General features: G+C 45.7%; 1 protein-coding gene across 3 annotated transcripts in view; it reads left to right on the top strand.

The window, feature by feature from the left end:
* The window catches only part of MDGA1 (MAM domain containing glycosylphosphatidylinositol anchor 1), a 148443-nt gene that overhangs the window by 110268 nt on the left and 16587 nt on the right, over positions 1 to 21588 (top strand). For 2 of the 3 annotated variants that reach the window (XM_068185475.1, XM_068185478.1), the window contains 4 exons: positions 2499 to 2676; positions 3704 to 3727; positions 11767 to 11919; positions 13107 to 13241. In XM_068185475.1, the coding sequence (XP_068041576.1) occupies positions 2499 to 2676; positions 3704 to 3727; positions 11767 to 11919; positions 13107 to 13241 (490 nt within the window). Of the gene's footprint in view, positions 1 to 2498; positions 2677 to 3703; positions 3728 to 11742; positions 11920 to 13106; positions 13242 to 21588 lie in introns of all 3 variants that reach the window. The other variant, XM_068185476.1, reaches the window with a different exon arrangement.

Raw genomic sequence — 21588 nt, 5'->3', positions numbered from 1 at the left:
TTTGGTGGAGGGAAAAGACCTCTTAAAACTTTACTTCTGAGCACCAGGAGGAGATACATGCTGAGCCTTGGCTGTACCTTTCCCATTACCTAGTGATCCAGGTCTCTTCTAGAAAGCAGGGAGGTTGCAATCCATAGGAAGCATATGTGCCTTTAATTATTTCTGTTTTGCAGCCAAATCTGGGTGGCAGCCAGTTATTTGTTTGGTTACACACGTCCCTGAGAATAGACTCAACTAGGGGATCCAGAGCTTTGCAGTCCAGGCTGGAGGTTGATTTCTCATTTTGTCCTGGATTAGATAACGTATGTGATTTGACCTTGCTCTCAGAAGCTTTAGATACCCTAATTCCCAGCTGAGGTGGAATTTGCACTGTTTGAATCTCACCCTCAAGCTTCTCTCTGACTCTTCATTTTGTTTCTCTTCTAAAGGTTATGTCTAGACAAGGGAAATGGCTCCTGACTTCCTCCTATTTGCTGGCTGCCTTCCCAACACCCCAGCAAATGGCAGCCTGTGGGGAGGAGCTGCTGCTAGCCCTCCCAGACACACTCTGCTCCCCAAAAAGCCCCATTCTAGGATCTGTACCACTCCAGCCTTCTGCTTCTGGCTTCTGACTGCTTCTCTTCTCCCAGATAACTGGGGGTATGGTGCTAAGGAGCCTAGCTTAAGTCCCTGTCCCTGGGAGCCAGCTCTGCCACTGCTTGGCCAGAGCAATGGTGTGGAGGGCTGGCAGATGGGAGGGCTGAGCAGCAGGAATTCCAGCTGGGTCAGAACCCAGCTGGCATGTGTGCAGGTAGGGCGTTGTTGATATGAACAGATCCTGGCAGCATCCTGGTGCCTCTGGGAACCACTGCCCTGCTCCTGCCCACTAGGACTGCTCCCAGGTGCCTTGTAGGGCGGCATCAAGCTGGGGAAGGCACCAGAGCAACTCCCACCTCTCTGCTCCATCTTGCCAGGGGAGGAGGAGGAGAGTGCAGCAAGTAGTTCCTCAAGCACTTATACCCTGATGTGTGCAGGTACAAAGGTCTCCTTTAGATGCAATCTGTAAGGCAGGTGCAGAATTGTTTTTCACTGTGCGAACCACATGCAACCACAGGTTCCCAGGGACCAGTCCCTGCCCCTTCACTTGGGACCAGCGTCCAAACTGTGGGCAGATCAAGGAGGTGAGTCAGTGGGTCCTGACTGTGTTGGAAATGAATGGGGCTTTGGCACAGAAAGCTGTACAGTGGCAGCCATTGCTTCTGGATTTGAACTTAGAGTTACATATGTGAGAGCTGGAGACAGGCAGAGGAGGGACTGCATGTACTTGTTTTTACGAAGCATCACATCAGCATTGCCCCCTGCCCTGCTTCGGTAGTGACCTTCACTTCTGCTGTGCCCTCACTCTGACTTCTTGCCCCACTGACAGATTTGCTGTAAGCCTTCCTCCATTCATCCCAGTTCCAGTCATCCTGCAACTTCAGAGTTAATGATGAACATTGAGATGAACAGGAGAACTGCCTTTGCGATGAAAACTTCCGCCTAGAGGATATATCAGAGGCAAGGGAAAGCTTAGTTAACACTGGACTATTGAAAGTCCTGCCAATGGTCTTTTTACCAGCACCAGCATCCCCAGTAACGTATCTTGCTACAAGGATCCAGGCACTGCACAGCGACAGGCAGGAAATCGTATCTTCACAATGCAATCCTCATTCTTGTTCTTTCCCAGCCAAGCAAGCATGACCATGGCAGGGAAGTTTCACTGACATATAATTCATCATTTTTAGTGGTGGTGATTTTGATAACAATATTTTCCCTGTTGTTTTCTTGAAACTTCCCTGCTGCCTTAGCAAACTGAACAGTGTTTAGCTGGTATGGTTCAGCTAACATAATTCAGCCCCTTCCAATGGGAATCAGAGAAGAGGGAGCCTGTGAGTGACCCCAGAGAACCATCAACTTGAAATAGGCCCCTTGCTCTGGTCTGCAGGGGCAGTCAAGGATTGACCCTATGCAAGGTTTCTGAGGAAGTATGGTAGTAGATTCCTAGGTAGTAGTGAGACACCAAATGAAGTGCCACATGGCCCAGAGAGCAAATGAATGAATTCCGCAGCAGTGATTGTGAATTGAAGAGCATCTTGGTGCAATGCCATGCTGTGTTTGCACAAAACCTGAGTGCACTAACAGGGGTGAATTGGGTTAATTTTGTCCCTCCTGAAACAATTGCTTCTGACACAAAGTTGCTTCAGGACCTGTAGTTCAAATTGTCCCTACAGTCCCTCCCTTGGAGGACACCAAGACTTCCCTTCAGGGAGAACTCAGGCTCCTGATCACTGTTCTGTACCAGGGATGGCACTTTTCAAACCAATACTGCATGAAGATCTCATGGAGCAACCGGGTGTAGATCTGTATAGAAAGAGGAGGAATAGGGTATTAGATGATGGATATGATTCCCATCTTCAGGGAATCATATCCAGTTTCAGTTTCAGGATTTTCATAACACTATGGGTTCTTTTTCTGTGCAGCTGTCTCAGAGAAACACCATCCAAACCTTCATTCCTGTGAAGAAAATGGAGAAAGGCCTGTTGCTAGAGCACATCTTACCCAACCTGAAAGTGCCTCAGAGCTATGAAGTTCGCCTGACACCCATCACCAGCTTTGGGGCTGGAGATATGGCTACCCGCGTCATCCGGTACATGGAACGTAGGTGTCTCCTCCACGGTCCTGCCTACGAGAGCAGGTCTGAGCCTCAGGCCTGGGGATATGGGCATGCAGAGAGGTGTTCTTCTGTGACCCTTGGGTGGGTCTCTGTGCTCTAAGGAGTTCTGATGGCACAGCACTATCACATTCGACTGTATTTTGAATGCTGCCATCAATGCTGAGCACTAGAGATCTCTGAAGGTCAGTCTCCACTCATGCATCACTCAGCAGTTCTGACTCGCACTCTGTACCCTGTGGTCAGGAGATCCCCAAAATCCCAGTCAGGCCCTGCTGCAGCTCCCTGTGGTACAGTTGCTTATAATACAAGATAGCCACTGGACACTGTGTATTAGCCACACACCCATAAAAGTAAGAGAATTTGAGGAGACTTGTTATTTCCAGAGCTCAATGCATGAGTCCTGTCCTAACTAGCCACTCCTAAATCTGTAGCTCTGTCCAATACCTTGAATCCCAGATTATCTCATTAGTATTCATTGATCATACTTCTCATCATCCAACAGCTCACAGCTCTCTCTATTCCCACAACTCTATGATTCCTTTACTCTCCAACAGGAGCTTGGACCCTATATTTCAGCAGAAAGTACAGATCCTTAGATCCTTCTCCTGTTAGGTTTGCTTGTCCCATGGACTGACAGCATGTCTGGTGTCCCCAGCATCCACAGTGCATCAAACTGCTTTGATGTCCCTCCTAGATACCAAGCTTTGGTATCTAAGTGGGTGCTGTCCTACTGAGTACTCCAGAAGGAAACTACTTGGGTTGCCGGAAGGGTTTCCCTATGATCCCAGGATCACCCCTTAGGTGGTGTTTTCTTAAGGTCTCTTGCTGCTTGGATCAGAGTGTCCGCATCTTTTTCCATCACCAAAACAGGCATCAAGCATATCTTTCTCACGGGGATGCTGCTAGGAGACTTGTGCATTTGTGACCTTTCTTGATGTGTTTGTTTTATTTTCAGACTTTGATTATGATTTGTGCTTTTGTTTTGACTTGTTTTTCTATTTCTTTTTTCAGCAATCAACTATCCAAATCCAACAGGTAAGCAACAAGACCTTTGTGTTAATGCTTTGAATGTAATGTACATTAATCAAGTGCTCCAGCAGATCAGGCAAGACAAGCAGCTGGAATACACAGCTGACTTTGTCAAAACTTTTTTCCCCAAAAGAGGATGAATTTGCATACACTAAAGCTTCCAGTAAATATTGTCATTTGTTGTACCTTGAGATTTGCCAGGAGAATTATGCCAGGGATATGCCTCTCACTCACACCTGATATCTTTGTGACGGGGTAGACTGTGATCTTGAACACCCATTCCCATGCCCCAGAACAAGCAATCTACTTCCAGTAAGCAGGTTACTAAATGTTCCCCAAAATATCTGTAGTCAGGAATATTCCCCATCCTCTTCTGACTAGGAATGATACCACTTGGTATCTCTGCAGGCTCGTATGGAGCAGTCTCCAGCTCAGATCTGTCTCTTCCTGCAAACTCTTTGAGCACAGTCCCTTTCTTCTTCCCCTTGAGTGTCACCACTGTTAACTTGTTTTTTTACCTTCTGGTTATTCTTGGCAAGATGCAGGCCTGTCTGTATTGAGTATCCAGACTTCCCATTGATTTTGAGAGCAGAATACACAATGTCTAAGAACGATGTTCTTTAACACCAACATGATAGTGCCCATTGAGCATAAAAGAGGAATTCTAGCTTGCTGTAAATAGTGGGGTAATGATCCCCAGGGGATGCAACAAGGTCCCTCCACTTTGATTGTAGGATGTAAACCTAGGCAAAGTTTTTGGGCACAGGTGGGCAGACTACTTGCTAGTGATCCATAGAAAGCATGGGGCTGTTTCTCCATTTCCATCTGCTGAGTTAGTAGTCAGTGTTTTTATGTATTACTCTATGTGTAGGTAAGTGCTACTGCTGCACTGCAGGGTACCAGTGTGGAGGAGAAACCAGGTTTAGGTGATAGCAGAATCAGGATAGGGAGCTCTCTTGTTAAGGCAGCCACAAGGAGTTAATTCTTGGATGTTCACACTCTGAGAATGGTTTGATAAACCATACTCTGCCTGAGAGCAGGAGCTTCTTACACAGTCAGAGGGATTTTGTGGCTCTAGTTCCTGATTCTATTTGCTTTCTTTTCCTCACTTCCTGATCTACTTTAAATATTCTCCATAGAAGACTCACTGGGAAACACAGAGCGTATTGCCAGGGACTTACTCTAGAATGTGTCTCTCAGTATTTGCTGGAGGAGGCAAGCATCCCAGCCCACAGGTAGAAGTGACAAAATTTGGCCTTTTGCCACTTGCATTTACACTGCATAAATCACTGGTAAACCCAGAGCAAGTTCAGTCCTAATTGTGTCAATCTCTTGGGATCTTTGTAAACTGAGCCTTCAGATTGGCTGCCTGGGGTAGCTTTGGCAGCTTGATTGAGTCCAGAGCAACTGCAGAAAATTTGCCTATGGTGGAACATAGCCACACATGGTTTTCATGCAGTAAACCCAACACTTAGGATTTCCTCTTGATATAAATTGCCCAGCCTTTGGTGGATATTGGGATCTCTGGGCCAGTTGTGAGGCCCTTGCCTGTGCATTCACACCTTGAGACTGATTGCCTAAAATCGGACCTACCACACTTGCTTTCAGATATGCCCTTTCCTTTCAGACCTGCTGCTAGTGAAATGTGAGCCCACAGGCTTTTAGCTCTTTCTTTCGGCCACAGCTGAGTTCCCCAACTCTTCATCCCAAAAATATGGAAATTCCTCCTGCTACCTCTTCTTTTCATACTTTCCCAGCTACCACCACCCCCAGGGAAAAGTTCACACTAGGCTGCTGAGCGAAATTCTGGGAACAAATATTGAAAGCTCTGGAGTGAAAGGCAAAGATTAGATGATTAACGCCTCTGGCAGCCTGATCCAAGGGCATGCACAACGGTGATTAATTTACAAACTCTGAGAGTCACTTAATAAAATTACTTCTTCATGCATTTTCTCTCTCAGCCTAATAAGATGTTAATAACATTGGGGCAGGCATGTGTGTGGCATGGTTACAGAGCCAGGTATTGGGTTATAAAGGAAAAGCCAAGGAAGAGCAGAGGAAGTGAACAAAAGACATTGGGAATTTCAAATATTTAGAGGTTACCAGTAAGACTGACTCATAAAAATCAGTTAATCTGGTTCTAAAAAGCAGAATTTTTATTTAAAAAAACTGTCTAAGAATTATCTGAATTCTAAGATTTTACCTTAAAGTTCTCTTAGAATAACTGATTGTTTTAATGTCATGACCACATTCCAGTGCTGAAGAATCTGCTCTGTCCTTACCTCCTCTGCAATTTTATTTGGATATAACATTTGCTTTCTGTGGAGTGCTTCCCCACAAGCCGTTCCAGCTCTTCCTCCATGGGTGTTTTGGTTTTCCTTGTCTTATCAGATGTAACCTTGTAACCTTGATGTTATTAAGAATTATATGGAATAGCTGGTTTATTTTTTTGTTGGTCAACCTGAGCAGCAACATTGTTTCTCACATACCTGCAGTCTGGCTGTGTGTGGTGCTGAAGCCACGATTTTGGGACCATGGGCAAGTACAGAGGGTGGTGATCTGTGGTAGATGTTGGTTGTTGCAGATTAGCCTGGCTTGTTGCTTACCATCTATTGCTGGTGTGTCTGGTCTCTGATAATGCTCAGAGTCCAGAGGAATCCAAATTTGTTCAGGTAAGAACATGTGGGAATGAGATGTCAGCCTGTGTTTAGAGTTGGATTACTTGAGTTTGTGCCCATTCTTCAAGAATGTTTTGTAATGCAAAGGTTAAAAGAGGTGACAGTTCCTTGTATCCTGGTGGCAAATAGGATGACTTAACCAGTTACAGCATTGTGAGTTTCTTCCATTACTGTGTATAAAATCCCTAGAAAATTGAAATGGGAGAGACTGTTAAATATTCTTTCTTAGATCATGATGTACTCTGAGGTCTCAATACAGTTCTCATTGTCTTCATTTTCTAGATGGGGAAACTGATGTCCAGAAAATTATAGTCTGTGGGTCACACAGCAGGTCTGCAACAGAGCTGGGGCTCAGAGCATGGTCCTTTATGCTCCAAGCCAGTGTCAGTTGTCACACAACAGCTAAATGATGAAGGCAATTTTATTCAAGTGTACTCCATCTGCTATTCACCCATAGTCTGCAGCTAGAATAGGATTATTATTTTTTGCATTTGTCTGGAAGCCAGAATTTCAGAACCAGGGATGGCTTTCCCCTAAGGACTTGAAAGAAAAACCTCCATTATGTTTCTCAAGAAGGCAAAGCAACAAGAAATGCTAATAGCCACAGCAGAGGGTCTCTCCCCTGGGGAATGCATGGAGGTGTCTGTAACTGAGAGCAAAAATCTCTGCACTCTGAGCTGCCACCACTGCAAAGCCTGCCAAGGAAATCTGCATATGGTGAAGACAGCACTAAATCCAACTTTTGAGGAGCCAGCTCCCCTGCCACTTCCACCTTACTTGTAACAATCCAGAGAACAACTTCTGTGTTCAGTATTTAAATCACTGCTTAAATTTTAAAAAGGAAGCTTCTTTTACTCCTTGAGGATGAACCAAGATCCCTGGCAAATGGCAAAAGTCTCCAAGAAAGTTTGCATCACACAGTCAGGGTCAAAAGTCAGATCACCTCTGTGGTCCTTGAGGTACAGCAGGTGATTTAAAGGTTTTATTTCTTGGCTGGATCTGCCAGGCTTGTCCAGGTGAACCTTGTTGATAATCATCCAGAGGTGACATGCTGGCAGTGTCCCAAACCACACTGAACACTTCATAGTTATTCATGGCACCTCCACTGTAGCTCAGAGAAACCACAGAGCTTTGCCTTCTTGTGTGTTGTTTTATACCAAAGGACCAGGAGTTGGAGCGCTTGAGTTCTGTTTCCAGCTTAGGCACTGCCTGCTGTGACCTTAAATGTGTCTCTCTATACTTTGTGCATCTCTTTTCCCACATGTAATGCAGAAGATACACAGAAAGTGGCATTGTTATGTAACAGAGAAATTAAGAAGCTTTGTTCATTAGCTGTTGCAAAGTGCCTGGAGCTCCCAAGCTAAGCAGAGGTGATGTGGTGGAGGTTCAAACTCCTGCACAGCAAGTGGTGTTGCACATAAGATGGATCCTGTTGTTGATTAGGCAACAGCATTGCTTGATCTGTGGTGCATGGGACCCTTCTCTATTTTAGGCACTCTGCTAGAAGCGTTGCCTTCTGGAAGGAGCTGCATTTGAGTGAGAAGATAAAATGCACTCAGGGCCCTATTTGGGTGTTAAAAGAGTGTCCTGGTTCAGGGCAAATTTGGGAGAGAGCCCCCAAAGGTGTTCCTCTAGAAAGCAGATTCAATCGGCCCCTCCCCCCAACCGGTTCGGGAAAAAATACCTTCTTGGAGAAAAGTGCAAAAAACTGTTTATTAAACAAGAAAACCTAAACAATATTAAACAATAAAACGTCTTGCCACTCCAAAAGAGGGACAAACTCAGAAAAAATCCCCCCCCAGGCTGCAGCTCGGCTCATTCAGTCTCTTATCAGTCCCTCCGGCGCTGGAAATGCCGCGGCCCAGGCCCGGCCCACTGGGCCATAGGTGCGAGCTGCTGGTGCTCTTCTTGGTGTTTAGTCTAGAGCAGGTTTGAGCAGGTCCAAAGAAAAGGAAAAGCCACAGTCCAGGGAACTTCTCTGCCACAGCTAGCTAAAACTAACTAAAAAGCAAAGGAGAGCTCTGTCTCGCTGTCAGTCCACAGACAACACAGTCCAGGAGAAGGAATGTTGGAGGAGTGAGTGCAGTTTCTGAAAACAAACTCCGTGCTTTTTCTCCCCGCTGCTTCACTCATGGAACAAGTCTTAAAGGTGCAAAACTTATTATTCAGCATAAACAGAACAGACGACGGGATAAAAGCATCATACAGTCAACCTAGGACAAAGAGCTCTCTATGGACTTTTGAGTCAACTTCTCTGAGCAGTCTCATCCCATGTGTGTGGCTTCTTAAAAATGAAGGCAGAGTAGTCCAACCAGGCTTTGGTGGTAAGTTTGGAATGCTGTCCTCAGGTCCTCTTGTCTTGCACAACTCTCTCTGATCTCCACCTGGGCTTGTGCTTTCTCCTTAATCTACCTTTCCTTTGAATTCTGTGCCTCCTCACTTGTGGTTTGTTCCCTCTCAATCAGTTGCCTGGCTGACCTCTGTGTTACAGCTTCCAACTCTGCTTTCCACCTGATACCCTGTTGAGGTAATTCTGTGTTGGAGAAAGATGTCATCTTTCTTTGAAAGTCCATGTTCTCCACAGGGTCAGAGGTGCAAACCACCCTGGTGCTTTTGCAAAAGGACAGTCATTGTGGATCCTGCTGTGTAAGATAATGCCATTCTGAGATAAAATATGTCTCTTTGAACTGCAGCTGGCAACCCATGAGCTGGAGTCATGCAGATGTTTTTGGTGCAGTGGAGAGAAACCAGGGGTATTACACCACCCAGCAACATCAGCAAGCTTGTGGGCTCCAGCGTCTCCTTTGAGGACTACTAGGGATCTGGTACAGCCATGAACTCCCTTCTCTCAGCCAAAACAGCTGAGGAAGGACCCTTTGGAGCTACCTTCTGACTCTTTTCTCCTTCCATCTCTTTGTTCTGGGGATAAAGGAGGCCCCCTATCCCACCTAGTTACCCTGTCTCAGACCCTGCAAGCATCTGCCCTGTCCTCTGTTCTCTTCTCCTTCAGCTCCAGATGCCATTCGGGCCCCTGTGTTAGGCACTGCAGAGCAGTGGCTAATTTGGATTTGGATGCTAATTAGAAATGAGCAGATTGAGTGGAAAGCACTTAGCCAGGGTTAATCAGCAGTTAAGTGGCCAGCCCAGACAAAGCTCCTGATGGCTGTGCTCAGCCCAAAGGAGTGGGCATGCAGTGTTTCCTGCTGAGTTTAATGAAAACCTAGCTGCCCTAGGTTTTCAGGGCAGCTGAAAACTGCCCTGAAACTGCCTGTGAACCAGGCCCTTGGCTTGCCACACATTGTCCAACCTATGCTGGCAAAGACATTTTTGCAGGTTACCTCAGGAGGCTGCATCCTCTTTTCTCACTGCTTTGATGGGATGCTGGAAAGAGATGAGCAGGAAGGGGGAACCCAGTTCCCTACCACAGGGGTGTGCAGACCTTTGATGTCTGTTTAGATTACAGTAATTTTCATTTCCAGATGGGAGGGGATGTGGAGGATGCTAGCCACGCGAAGATAGGGTAACCACCAGAAGGTGCAGCATCTCAAAGTCAAGATTCTGTTCATTTCATGGGTAGTGTCTCTGTTACAAGAGAGCAGATTTTGTTGTGTATGGTAGATGTATGAAGCTCCTACCATCACATTGTGCTGCTTCTGGAGCTTTTGTCCCTGGCATTGCATAAAACTTCCCTTGTGTGTCCCATCCTTGGCACCCAGCCCACAGGTTGAGGACCCTGCTCTGTCCTACATGTCCTGCCGGAGTCACGCATGCTAGGAGAAAAAACCTCCTGCCCAGGAACCAGAGCAAGTCATCACTGAAGATACAAAAATGCAGGAGCCCCAGGAGGCATTTGCGCTTCTCTTTATCTAGGCATGATAAGTAACAGTGGGAGGCAGACCCCAAGAGGTTGAGTCTTGCACCAGCGTGGCATGGATGAGGTTCCTAGCACATTCCAAGCCCTTGTTGAGAGCCTTGTTTTCTTTTGTGTACGTGTTCTTTCATGGCTTCATCTTTTAGCACACTTCCTTGCTCTCACTTAAAAGCAGCAATTAAAGATATCTGTGTTTACTATATCTACATCACTCACAAGGTCCAAGATCCCACTTCAAGTTCATTCTCCAGCTCTGGTTTCTGCCCAGGGACTTTTCAAAACACACGGCAGTTTTCACATTGGTTCTTGGACCTGTTTTCTTTTTCTTTTTCACCTGTTTTATCCATCCCTCTCCTATTGTGTTAGCAGTGTAAAGCAGGTTCTTGACCTTTGCTTTTGTGACTCAAAACTACCTTTTTAACACAAAGGTTACAATCTTCAGCCTGGTCATGTCCAATTCATTCCAATCTCTTCAAGTCCTTATTGGGTTATGTCTATGCACGAGATTTTTCATCTGTCTTACAATATTGCTGTAGGGTGTAACTGTCCTGTGGTAGTAATAAAAGTGAGCCCTATTGCACGTATGGTTGATCCTACATAAAAATCTTTTACCTATGTGTTTTATTTTGTTAGGGGAACCAGCATAAGCTGCAAAATCAAATGTGCCTTTTAGCTGGTGTAAATTAGATGTACTCTGGCTAAATGACACGTTTGTCGTGCTGAGCTGACCTCTTCTCCACAGCTGATTTTTTTTTTCATGTGTATCATAGTTTAGTTAAATATATTGTCTGAAGCGGGGGTCATCTGCTGCTACTTTTTCCTCTCTCCTGGGGAAATTATTCTACCATCAAGTTGTTCTGATGTAAAAGCCCTTGTAGCCAGTTTGCCTTTGGTAATCTTTTTACCTTTCACTACATTTGCCCCTTCAGATCTCTCAGAGAATCTCTTTAGCCATAAGAGCTTTTTTCCATTTTGTCAGACCATCACATTTATCACTCTGGATTAACACTTCTGTAGTAACACTGATCACTCATGTATTATGGGTAGTGATAGGAAAAGGGGGAGCATTTTTAAATGAAAGAGGGACATTTAGATTAGATTTTAAGAGTAAATTCCTTACTCAGAGAATGGTGAGGCACTGGAACAGGTTGCCCAGAGATGTTATGGGTGCCCTATCTGTGGAAGTGTTCTAGGTCAGGTTGGATGGGGCCCTGGGCAACCTGATCTAGTGAATGGCATCCGTGCCCATGGCAATGGGTTTGGAACTGACGTTGGGTTTGGAATGGACTTTGAGGCTGCTTCCAACTCAACCCATTCTGTGATTTCTATGATTTCTGTGATATATTCCTTTTCAGCCTCCTGAGGGCTGCCCATCTGCCTCTGGCTTGACACAGAGCCTCAGTGGTAACACAGCACTGCTGTGAGCACCCAGGCAGCTTGGGGAGGGTGTTTGAAAAGCAGCAGCTGAGCAGCCCCTTCCCTTCCCATCCCCACAGATAACACCTGCCGCTTTGAGGATGAGAAGATCTGTGGCTTTGTGCAGGACAAGATGGACAACTTTGACTGGACCCGGCAGAACGCCCTGACCCAGAACCCCAAGCGCACCGTCAACACAGGGCCCCCCACGGACATCAGCGGCACGCCAGAGGGTAGGCACAAGTCTGGGTTTCTTTTGGCTTGGCAGGGGAGGGAAGGTGCACACCATCTCTTGTCAGGAATCTTACAGCTCTGGGAGGTGATGGAAGGCTGATCTGCTTTGTACTTCACATGGGGTGCAGGGAGCAGGCAGCTAATTTGCATGTTACTGGTTGGAATTAAACACACAATTAAAACACCCACAACTTTGTTGAAGGGAATAGTGTGAGCATTAGTTCTTATTGTCACCTAATTGCCTGATGCTTAATGCTCTTGCAGTGTTTGATGCTTGTTTTGAAGAAAAAAATGGATGAACAAGTACGAGAATATCTCTAACACCTAGAAATGGCCCTGTAGGTTTTAGCAAGCTGTTTCCTCAAAGAAATGTTCAGGGAGGCAGACAGATCTCCTTAGTACCAAGCACAGAAGCATGAGAGACCAGACAAGAGCTGCCTGTGGGGCAGGAGGAAGGCTCACCTACAGCTGGAGGATTCTGGTGTTAAGTACTGCTCACCCTAGCTGTGTGTGGAGCACATGCTCCCAGTTTAAGTGGATACTACATCGCTCTTTCTGTAATAAGAAAAGTAAATTTGTATGCAAACACATATCTTTAAACTCAGGAAAAAATTAGAAACATCCAATGGATGGCTAAGGAAATGGATTCTCCCATTATTGTTCAGTACACCAACCTGATTAAGCATTGAAAATGATGTTAACAAATTAAATGGCTAATCTCTTCCTCCCTGGGCTGTTAACAACTGTTTTGGTATTGTTCTCTTTAGACAACAATATTGTTCATGCTAGATGTACCGAACCCTCTCTCCCTCTACTTGAGGCAGAGAAATTAGTCTGGAATGGTTTCTCTTTCTGGTGTTCTCCTTGCACAGTGCAGTCAGCTCTGAGGCTCTTTGTGCACCCAGACAGATGTGCATGTGCAGGGGTCCACCTGCTACATGTGGTCACAGCAGGTCTGCGGATGGCTGTCTCTCCTGTGCTTCCCTAAATACAGCTGAGGCAGGGGAGACACTGCAGATATCCTGCAAGTGTCTCTGGCTGGGGTCACAGTGGGTGCAAAGCAGTTGGGCAGAGCAAGACCATGTCTCCCAGACTAGGGGTGGGCTTCCAGCCACACTGGCATCATTTGGAGGAAGGGAGACCCAGTGCATGCTGCCTTTGCCCACCTTTCCCTCTCATTCTGCAGGTTATTACATGTTCATCGAAGCGTCCCGGCCCCGGGTGACAGGAGACAAAGCACGGCTCATCAGCCCCCTCTACAATATCACTGCCAAGTATTACTGTGTCTCCTTCTACTACCACATGTACGGGAAGCACATTGGTGAGTCCCCTCTGAGGAAGAGTAAACTCAGCCTCATGTGGGCTCCTGGGGAAGATCTCCAGCCTCTTGCCTCAGCAGCTGTGCCTGCAACCAGTAATTCCAGAGGGTGGGAGTCCTACTCCAGTATTCCAAACAGTAGGGTGGGCTACTGCACACAAATACTTGTCGCATAGTCCAGCAGTGTCAGGGTTGCGAGGCTGTCACTGCCAGTCCTTGGGGCAGCACCTTACAGTCAGTCTGTCCATTGGTTAGGAGAAGAGGATGAAGGGGCTTTGTGAACCAGAGAGCTCTGGGGTGGCCACAGTTACATTGTGGTGTGCAGGATGTGTGTTCCCCCAGCTGGGCCAAGGGGCTGCCTGCTCTGCCTGGCTCCCTCGTCTCGTTGCTGTAAGCCTCAAGTGCAGTGAGCATCACAGAAGTGCCTGGCACACTAATGAGTTTCCATGTCCAGTCAAGGAGCAACTGCTAATTTGTCACATCTTGATTATAATTTTATTAATTTGAATAATATATGCACTCTTTGCACAGCACACAGGGTTATTAATCACCTGCTGGACTAGAGCCTGACTGAAAAATCAGGGCCCAGGCAGTAATGTAGCCTCCCTTCAATAAGCGGGGTTAATTAACCTCCCTCTGCTCAGTACTGCAGATGTCATTGGGAGGGAACATGCTCCTGACTCTGGCCACATCTCTGTCCACATGTGACACTGCAAAATCTGGGCAAGGCTGAAACCCTGACACCATGAGTGTTGAGGCTAGGAGCTGGGCTGCAGTTCACTGAGCAGGTCTCCACCTGTGTCTGTGTTTTGAGGGTTCATATTTGCTCTCTGCACTTGGAACTGGGCTAGGTCAAAGGTATTTTCACACACCTGGATTCCCCCTGGAGACAGGCTGCTCCAAGTTGTACTCATGCCAGCGGTGGCAGCTTGCTCAGGCAGAGCACTGTTAGTGTTGGCTCACACCAGATTCTTCTGGAGCTGCTGGTCCTGCTTAGCTGACAGAGTCCAGCTGCTAATGCTGTCTGGCAAACTCATGTGTTCCCTGCAGCTGGCCCTTACGGTAAGTCAGCTCTGCTGCCTGATTCCTGCTCATCTTCTCCTGGAGGCTTGGAAAGAGGTCTCATTCTTTGATGAAGAGTGGTCCAGATCAGTGGGAGATTGGCAAAAAAAAAGATGTGGAGATGCAAGATGTCTCTTGCTTTTTTTCTTGTGTCAGATTCCCACGTACATTTCGCAGGTAAAGTAAAAGCTCATCAACATTTTCTTGATTTTGAAAAAGAGCTCAGTTTAACAGTTCTTTTTTGGTGGTCTGTCTGGAGATAGGATGCACTGGACATGCCAGAGAATCAATTCACTACAAGTTTTTTTTTTTTCTTTTAGCATTTTAACTCTTTGCTGATTTGTTCTACCCACAAATTACCCAAAAGTGATGGTGACTCCTGAGACCTAAGAAAGCCTTTAAGTGCCATTTTCTGTTCCTCAACTTCAGACACCTTTTATATATTTTGTTTTTTCCCTTCATACCCAATGTTATGGAACCCTGTTTTTCCTCTTGTTGTACAGAAGCTGATAAATTTCTGTGAGATGGATAGACTCTTCAATGCCACGTGATTTCCATGGTGGGTGCTGCTGAGCTGAGAGCAAATTTTAAAATCAGACTGATTGGGCAGAGATTGAAAGAGAAAGAAATGAGAAAAAAGTTATTTTTCTCTTGGCCTGTGGAATACATTACTTGATCCAGCAAACCCACCATATATCTGCCTGCAAATTGAAACTCAGTGCCTTGATACTAGGCTTGATGCCCTTACTGGCTGAAGTCCTCTCTGAGTTCTTAGGGCAAAACTAATTTATTCAGCTCTTCTTCTTTAGCCCTGGGTTAGAGGAGGGTGTAGGACTCAGTAGGACTTCTGTGAAATGAGGAGACAGACCCTGCCCTCCCATCCACCTCACATGTGCAACAATGTGAAGGCAAAGATGGGGTTGCTGCAGTCCTGAGCCATGCCTTGCTTCCCAAAGACCCACCTACCCCTGATGCCTGCAGTCATGGCCACAAGCCCTGGCTCGCCTAGTGCCAGCGCATTCCTGCCAAGCCAGGTGCCAGCAAGAGTTTATCAGATTGCTCCTGTCAGCAGAAAATGCCAGCAAGAGGGTGTCTCCCCCCCAGTCCTCTTCTAGCAACTCCAGCTTCATTGTGGAACAAACTGAAGCTCTGTCACTACAAAAAGTAACCATATAAAATCCCGACATTTATTTATTTTTTAATAACTCTTTTATTACCTTTTTTTTCCCCCACTACAGAACTTGAAAGCTGTTTTATCTCACAATTTGACTATAAAATATCCTCAGCCATCCAGGCAAATCTTCCCTGGGAGAGTTCCCAGACACTACTCGTTTATAATAGATATGACGAAAGAGAGAAACAGAATACAAATGCACTGGTGGTAGCCATGATATAAAATATTCAGTGACTAGTAGAGCAGGACGCTGTTGAATATCTCCCAGCTGATGAGCGAGCAGGAAGAAGGGGAGCTCCCTGGAGACAATCCCTGTTCTTCTGAAGTTATTTGGTCATCTGTTTTTCTTCCTCTGGCCCCCTCTGTAGCAAGCATTCACATTGCCCTATGATCCTGCCAGCCCCAGCAAAAAAAATCAGGGAGAGGGGAAAAAAAGAAATCCTGTTTCCACTAGGCATTCAAGAACAAGAGTGTCTTACTTGCAGCTGGCGTAGAAATGTCAAATGAGGCTCAGTTGGCTGGAGCCTGGTGCTAATGATGCCATCATTGTGGCATCAATCCTTGTGTGGGTCATTCACTTAGGAGTTGGGCTTGATGATCCTTGTGGATCCCTTCCCACTCAGAATATTCTGCATTTCTGAGCAATTGCTTGTTTTCTTCAGGGGAAGAAACTAGCCATGGCAGCTAGCAACTATTTGCCAAGTTCAAAAAGCCTCTCTGTCAGGTTGGCTGGGAGCAAATCCTCAAGTCCTTGCTTCAGCCATCAGACTCCTCTTTGTCCCTTCCTAGGGGCTGCCTGAGAGGGGGATGCTTTAAGAGGACAGTTTCCCTGACAGACTAGTTCCACCACAGTCCCCTGCCATCTTTCTCTCATGCCTCCTAACTCAGTGGTAGCCAGGTTATGATCTGTGCAGCCTCCTGCTCACTGGATGCTCCTGCAAGCAAGAGATGTCTTCATGGTCAGCTCGCAAGATGAAGGTTGCTGAGAGAGACATGGAAATTTCAGCCACTGAATGTGCTGACACAGACCTTATCTGACCACCCCAGCTAAGTCTGGTCTGTGTATAATCATGATGGGAAGCTTCCAATAAAATGTATTCATTGCTTTCTACAGCTTCTTGAGGAGGGAAACAGGGTAAAAAGTACAGATCCATGGTACGCAGTGACAAGATGCATGGGAATGGTTCAAAATTGTACCGGGGAGGATCAAATTTCTTTATTGAAAGGGTGGTCAGACACTGGAATTGGCTTCCTAGAGAGGTGATGAAAGTGGTCAGGCAGTTGGTGGTTGTAGGTCCTTTCCAACTTTTCTTTCCCTTCATTTCCCTTTTCTTTTTTTTCTCTTCTACTTTATTCTAAGATCCCATAAGGAACAGTGATGGGGACTGATTGAGAAGGATTTTGGTTCTGAGTCACTGGAAACAATGAGACCTGATCAGATCATTTGCCACAGCATCTGAGTTCAAGAAAGCCATGGCTGTTTCACAGAGGGAATTGCATTGTGGGCAGGCCACTTACACAGGCAGTGTCACCACTGAAGCCCTCCGGCTGAGGAGGAATCACACGTCTGGAAGGCCTGCCAAAGTGAATTGCTTCTTTACTTCTTCAACTCAGACAATCAGTGCAAAGGTGTGTCCATAAAAGGCCATGGTGGATTATCACACGTAGGAGGCAGCGAGTGCCATGTGGCTTTGACTTGTTTCTGACAAGTCATGTTAGTCAGAGCTGTCAGGTCACACAGATTGACTGGTTATGTCAACGAAAAAGGAGCTTGAACAACAAAGGCATCATTTTTGTGAGACTCAACATCATAGCTCCCTCATTCCTACCCAAACTTTGTTTATGAACACAGCACCCTGCCACTGCACAGTAGCACAGGTGGCACCCTGGAGATAGCTGTGTTCTTTTGGATACATGAAGTTTGCCTTATATAGAAATGTGTCGTTCATTAAACCCATGCCATTATCTCCACTGCAATTACTCTGCACAATAGGGATTACATCACTGGATTGATTGAGGGGAGGCTGATTTTCCTGATGAGTATGATTCACTTCCCTCTAGGCTGTTGAAAACAAGTTGCAGTTAGAGTTAAGTGAAGAGTTTGTAATGAAGTGTATTCAATTTTTTCAATACTCATTCTTTTTCCACTTTTTCAGATTAGTTTTTGGCCATCAATAAATACTTATTTGACTAATGATCTGTTAAGAGATCCAGCACCTTCCTGTGGGCTGCAGTATGGACCCTTTGGATAGATTCTGGTCTCTTCTAGTAGTATCTGCATGGGTTTTTTGGGAGGTTAGTCAAATACCACGATAATGAGCAAGGGTTTTAAATACCTAGCAAGAAGACTGCGTATTTGTAAAGTGTCATTCAACCTCTCTAAGTTCAATACAGTAGCTCTGAACCAAAGACAGATGAAGTCATTGTTTCTCTAAAGAATTCTGTGAACTTTGGATGGGAGGCATAGATTTAAAGATTATTAAGACCCAATGGTACTGATACATCATCTAATCAAACTTCCTGCATAACCAAGAGCAGAGAATTCCCTTCAGTTACTTTTGCTGGAGCCCAGTAAATACTATGTGTCTATACCTTCATTAGATACTTACTTATAAAGAGCACCAATGACATGTTTGATATGAAGGATTGGATCATCCCTAAGCCAAAGAGCTTAGCTTCTAAAGAAGAAGACATGGAGACGAGGGAAAGGTGTTCAGATGTGGATTGGCTACATGTCATTTTCATTCCACAAATATTGTGTCTTCATGTTGATGCTGGCATTCCATTTAGTACCTTGAATGTGGGTTCACTGATCCCTGCCTTTCCTTGCCCCTCACTAAAAGGGCATCACTGAATCAAGTTCCCAGTGCAGATAGGCACTGAAATGTTACCTTCTTTAAAAGCCCTCTTCTGTTTTACCAGTTGAACATCTGACTACTTTCCTGCTGCAGGTTTTGTTGGGAAGGCTGTTGGAGCACAGATTGCTGTCACCCATTCATTTGCAGATGCCCTGAATCCCCGCAGATTTTCTTTGCTCCTGATCACCTGATTGGACACAGTTATTCCTCTGATAGACATTTGCTGTGATTCCCCCCTCCCTTCATTCAGCAGAACATCTTTCCATTCAGACTTTAATCACAGCAGCAGCCTTGTGCAAAGTTGAGGAGCTGTAAAGATACACTGCAACCTGATCATCTCCTGAGACATCAGGTGTTGCATCAATTATTCAGACTCTGAAATTGATATATACAAAACTTAACAGACAATGAAGAGAAAACAGGAGCTCTCAGAGCATATCCAGATACTTCTTTTGCACTCCCTTGTCACTCTTCTACTCTCTCCATAGACCATTAATTATTTCACTGTTGGTCATTCCAGGTGCACATCTGGACACCCCCCTGGGTGTTCTAACAGGATAAAGACTATGAGGACAGAGTGCAAACTATGATACACTACTTGTGCATCCGTCCCTTTCTGCACTTGAACTTCAACCAAACATGATTTGGATTGTATGGAAATGCATCCCAGAAAATCAAATAAATGCTCAACAAGTGTCAGTCACCACCATTACTTCTAGGAATGACTTCTTCTTCCAAAGAGAGCTCTGCAAGGATGACAGGCACCCCAACACTTGAAGGGGTTTGCAGCTGCAGGTTTGGAGTCTCCCTCTCTGCTAGTCACCTTGAAGTTTTGTGGTGCAAAACCACAAGGCATGAAGTGGGAAAAGTCTCTTGCTATAATGCATCCTATAATGCATCCCAGCTTTAATGAGCTCAAAGCTGGGAGCACAGCCTGTTCTAACAAACAGCCTTCCTGCAGCAAATCACTTCCAAGGCCTGAATCATTCATCCTCTCACATCTCCCTGGGTCAGGCAGAGGATGAGGCCAGAGAACAGCTTTTGAGTGGTGTCCTCAGTTCTGCAGGAAGAATATGTGGTCTCAGCTGCTCCTTCCTGCTGTCTCGCTGGCTTCAGCACTGCAGTAAAACATCCTGTCTGCTCCAAGCCCTGCAGCCGTGCAGCTGCTGTGCTTGGCTCCCGGGACTGAGACACCACGGACAGGGTGATGATGGGGAAATAGGGAAATTGTTAATAGGGATAGAGAACAGACAGGCAAAATTTTCCACAGCATAAGTACCTCTGTGTCTGCAGGGTTTTTGTCAGCATCCCTTTCACACTCATCTTTTGTATTTTGGGGGCTCTGGGAGGCTCCCTCCTCTCTTGCTGAAGTCTTTGCAAAGCCTGCAGAAGGTAGACAGGCAGAGTCCCCTGTCTGGCTGTTGTGCTCTTTTAAACCTGGCAGTGTTTATGAAGCAGACTTTGTTTCAGCTTGTTGGAGAGTGCTGAGCACAGTGCGTGCTCTCAGCCTGAGAGCTGAGCACATGAATTCCATAAAGGACCCAGCTGTCTCTGGTGCCAAAGATCAAAGGGCCCGTTATCAAAGCTGGGAGGAGAGAGAGCATTGCCTGAAGGTATCTGGGCATGTCATGAAACAGAGGGTGAACAAGGAGCAAACAGACCTCACAAATGAACTATGGTTCACTCTGCTTCTTGAGCCTGCAAAATTGGTGGGAAACATTGCCTATATGTGAACTCCTTCTTGCTAAGTTTATCTGTCTTAGTCTGAAAAGACAAGTGACTGCTAAGGAAGGCAGGAGCCTCTCTTGAAATGGAAAACGTAAATCCCCTCCCTCCAAATTATTATAATTTTGAAACTAAGGGCCTGAGGCAAAGATATGGGAGTAGGAATAACAGTTCTTTATTAGGAAAAATAATAAAGGAAAAAACAAATAAAAATGCAGTAATACAAAACAACACTGACAGAGTCAGAATACAACCTGACACCCTATTGGTCAGGGTGTTGGCAGCAGTCCATTAAATGGTGGCTGCAGTCCTCCTGCAGTGACAGATGTGGTTCTGTTGAAGCAGTGATCCTGTAGAAGGGTGTAGTTTTCCTCTGAAGGTCCAGTGGTGGTGTAGATGGGCCTGGTCTTCCTTCGGGGAACGCAGTAAAAAAGGCTGCTCCTCTGTGTATCCAGTGGAAAAAAGGCTGCTCTGGTGTTCCAAATCTCACATTATATCCAAGTAGGAATGCTTGGCTCCTCCCCCTGCATGGAGGTCTCACAATGGAATTATGTAATTTCATCAGTCATACAGTGAGACTCAATGGCCCATTTACAGAAGATATCTCCCCAGAGGGAGGATGGGTCTGGAAGAGATAAAGAAAACTGCCCCACCTGGTTTTAACAGCTAGCCCAATTAACAGAAGATAACTTCCCCACCTCCAACAGATAGCAATAGAACACACATCCCCAGCCACATCCTGCATTTGCAACGGAAGACATTATCATACTCTTATTTTAATGGTTGGACCTGATATTAAAGGTCTTTTGCAATGTAAACAGTTCTGTGATTTTCCCCCAGGCTGGCCTCTCCTCTCTAAAGTAGTATCCAGCACTTCTGGGGACCAGCAGCTACAGTGGGAAAGAGGGAAGGAACTGCCCCCATCAGCATCCTCCCATCCTGCTTGCCAGCAGCTGCACAGAGAAATTAAGGAGAGCATCCATTTTCCTACCCAGCACCTGGGGCTCCCCCTGCCCTGCCTGGAGCTGAGTCACCAGCAGCACTGGGCTCCTACACAGTCATGGCTCCAACAAATGACCAGCTCTGAACTTACCCCTGAGTACCCTCCCTATGTCTTCCCTCTATTTTGTTCTAGCTGCATATAAAATGGGCCTTTGTTCTTCTGAGATAGCATAAATTTAACATTATGGAGCATGGAGATCTTTTTTCTCTCTCTTTTGAATTTCTTAAACTGTTGTCCACACATAGAAAGCCTATTATTGGTTATTAACAGCCTCTCAGGGAATTTTCCATGAAAAGGGATGCCAGGATTTTGTTCTATAAACACCGTATCAAAGATGGAAGTCTAGTATCATTCATCTTTCTATGCTAACAGTTTCTCTAATTAGACTGGTGGATCAAATGAGCAAAGGAGCTCAAGCATAGCTCCATTGTGAGTCTGCTCCTGCCATATCACCATCTGCTCTCTATGTACACAGACAGGTGGGGATATGCTGAAGAGGAGGAGCTATAGCTGTAGCTTGCCTGCCTT

Source organism: Anomalospiza imberbis, chromosome 3, assembly GCF_031753505.1.
Source record: "Anomalospiza imberbis isolate Cuckoo-Finch-1a 21T00152 chromosome 3, ASM3175350v1, whole genome shotgun sequence".
In the NCBI taxonomy this organism is placed as follows: domain Eukaryota; kingdom Metazoa; phylum Chordata; class Aves; order Passeriformes; family Viduidae; genus Anomalospiza; species Anomalospiza imberbis.
Note: the sequence above shows the minus strand (reverse complement) of the source record. Positions and strands in the feature narration are given on the sequence as shown.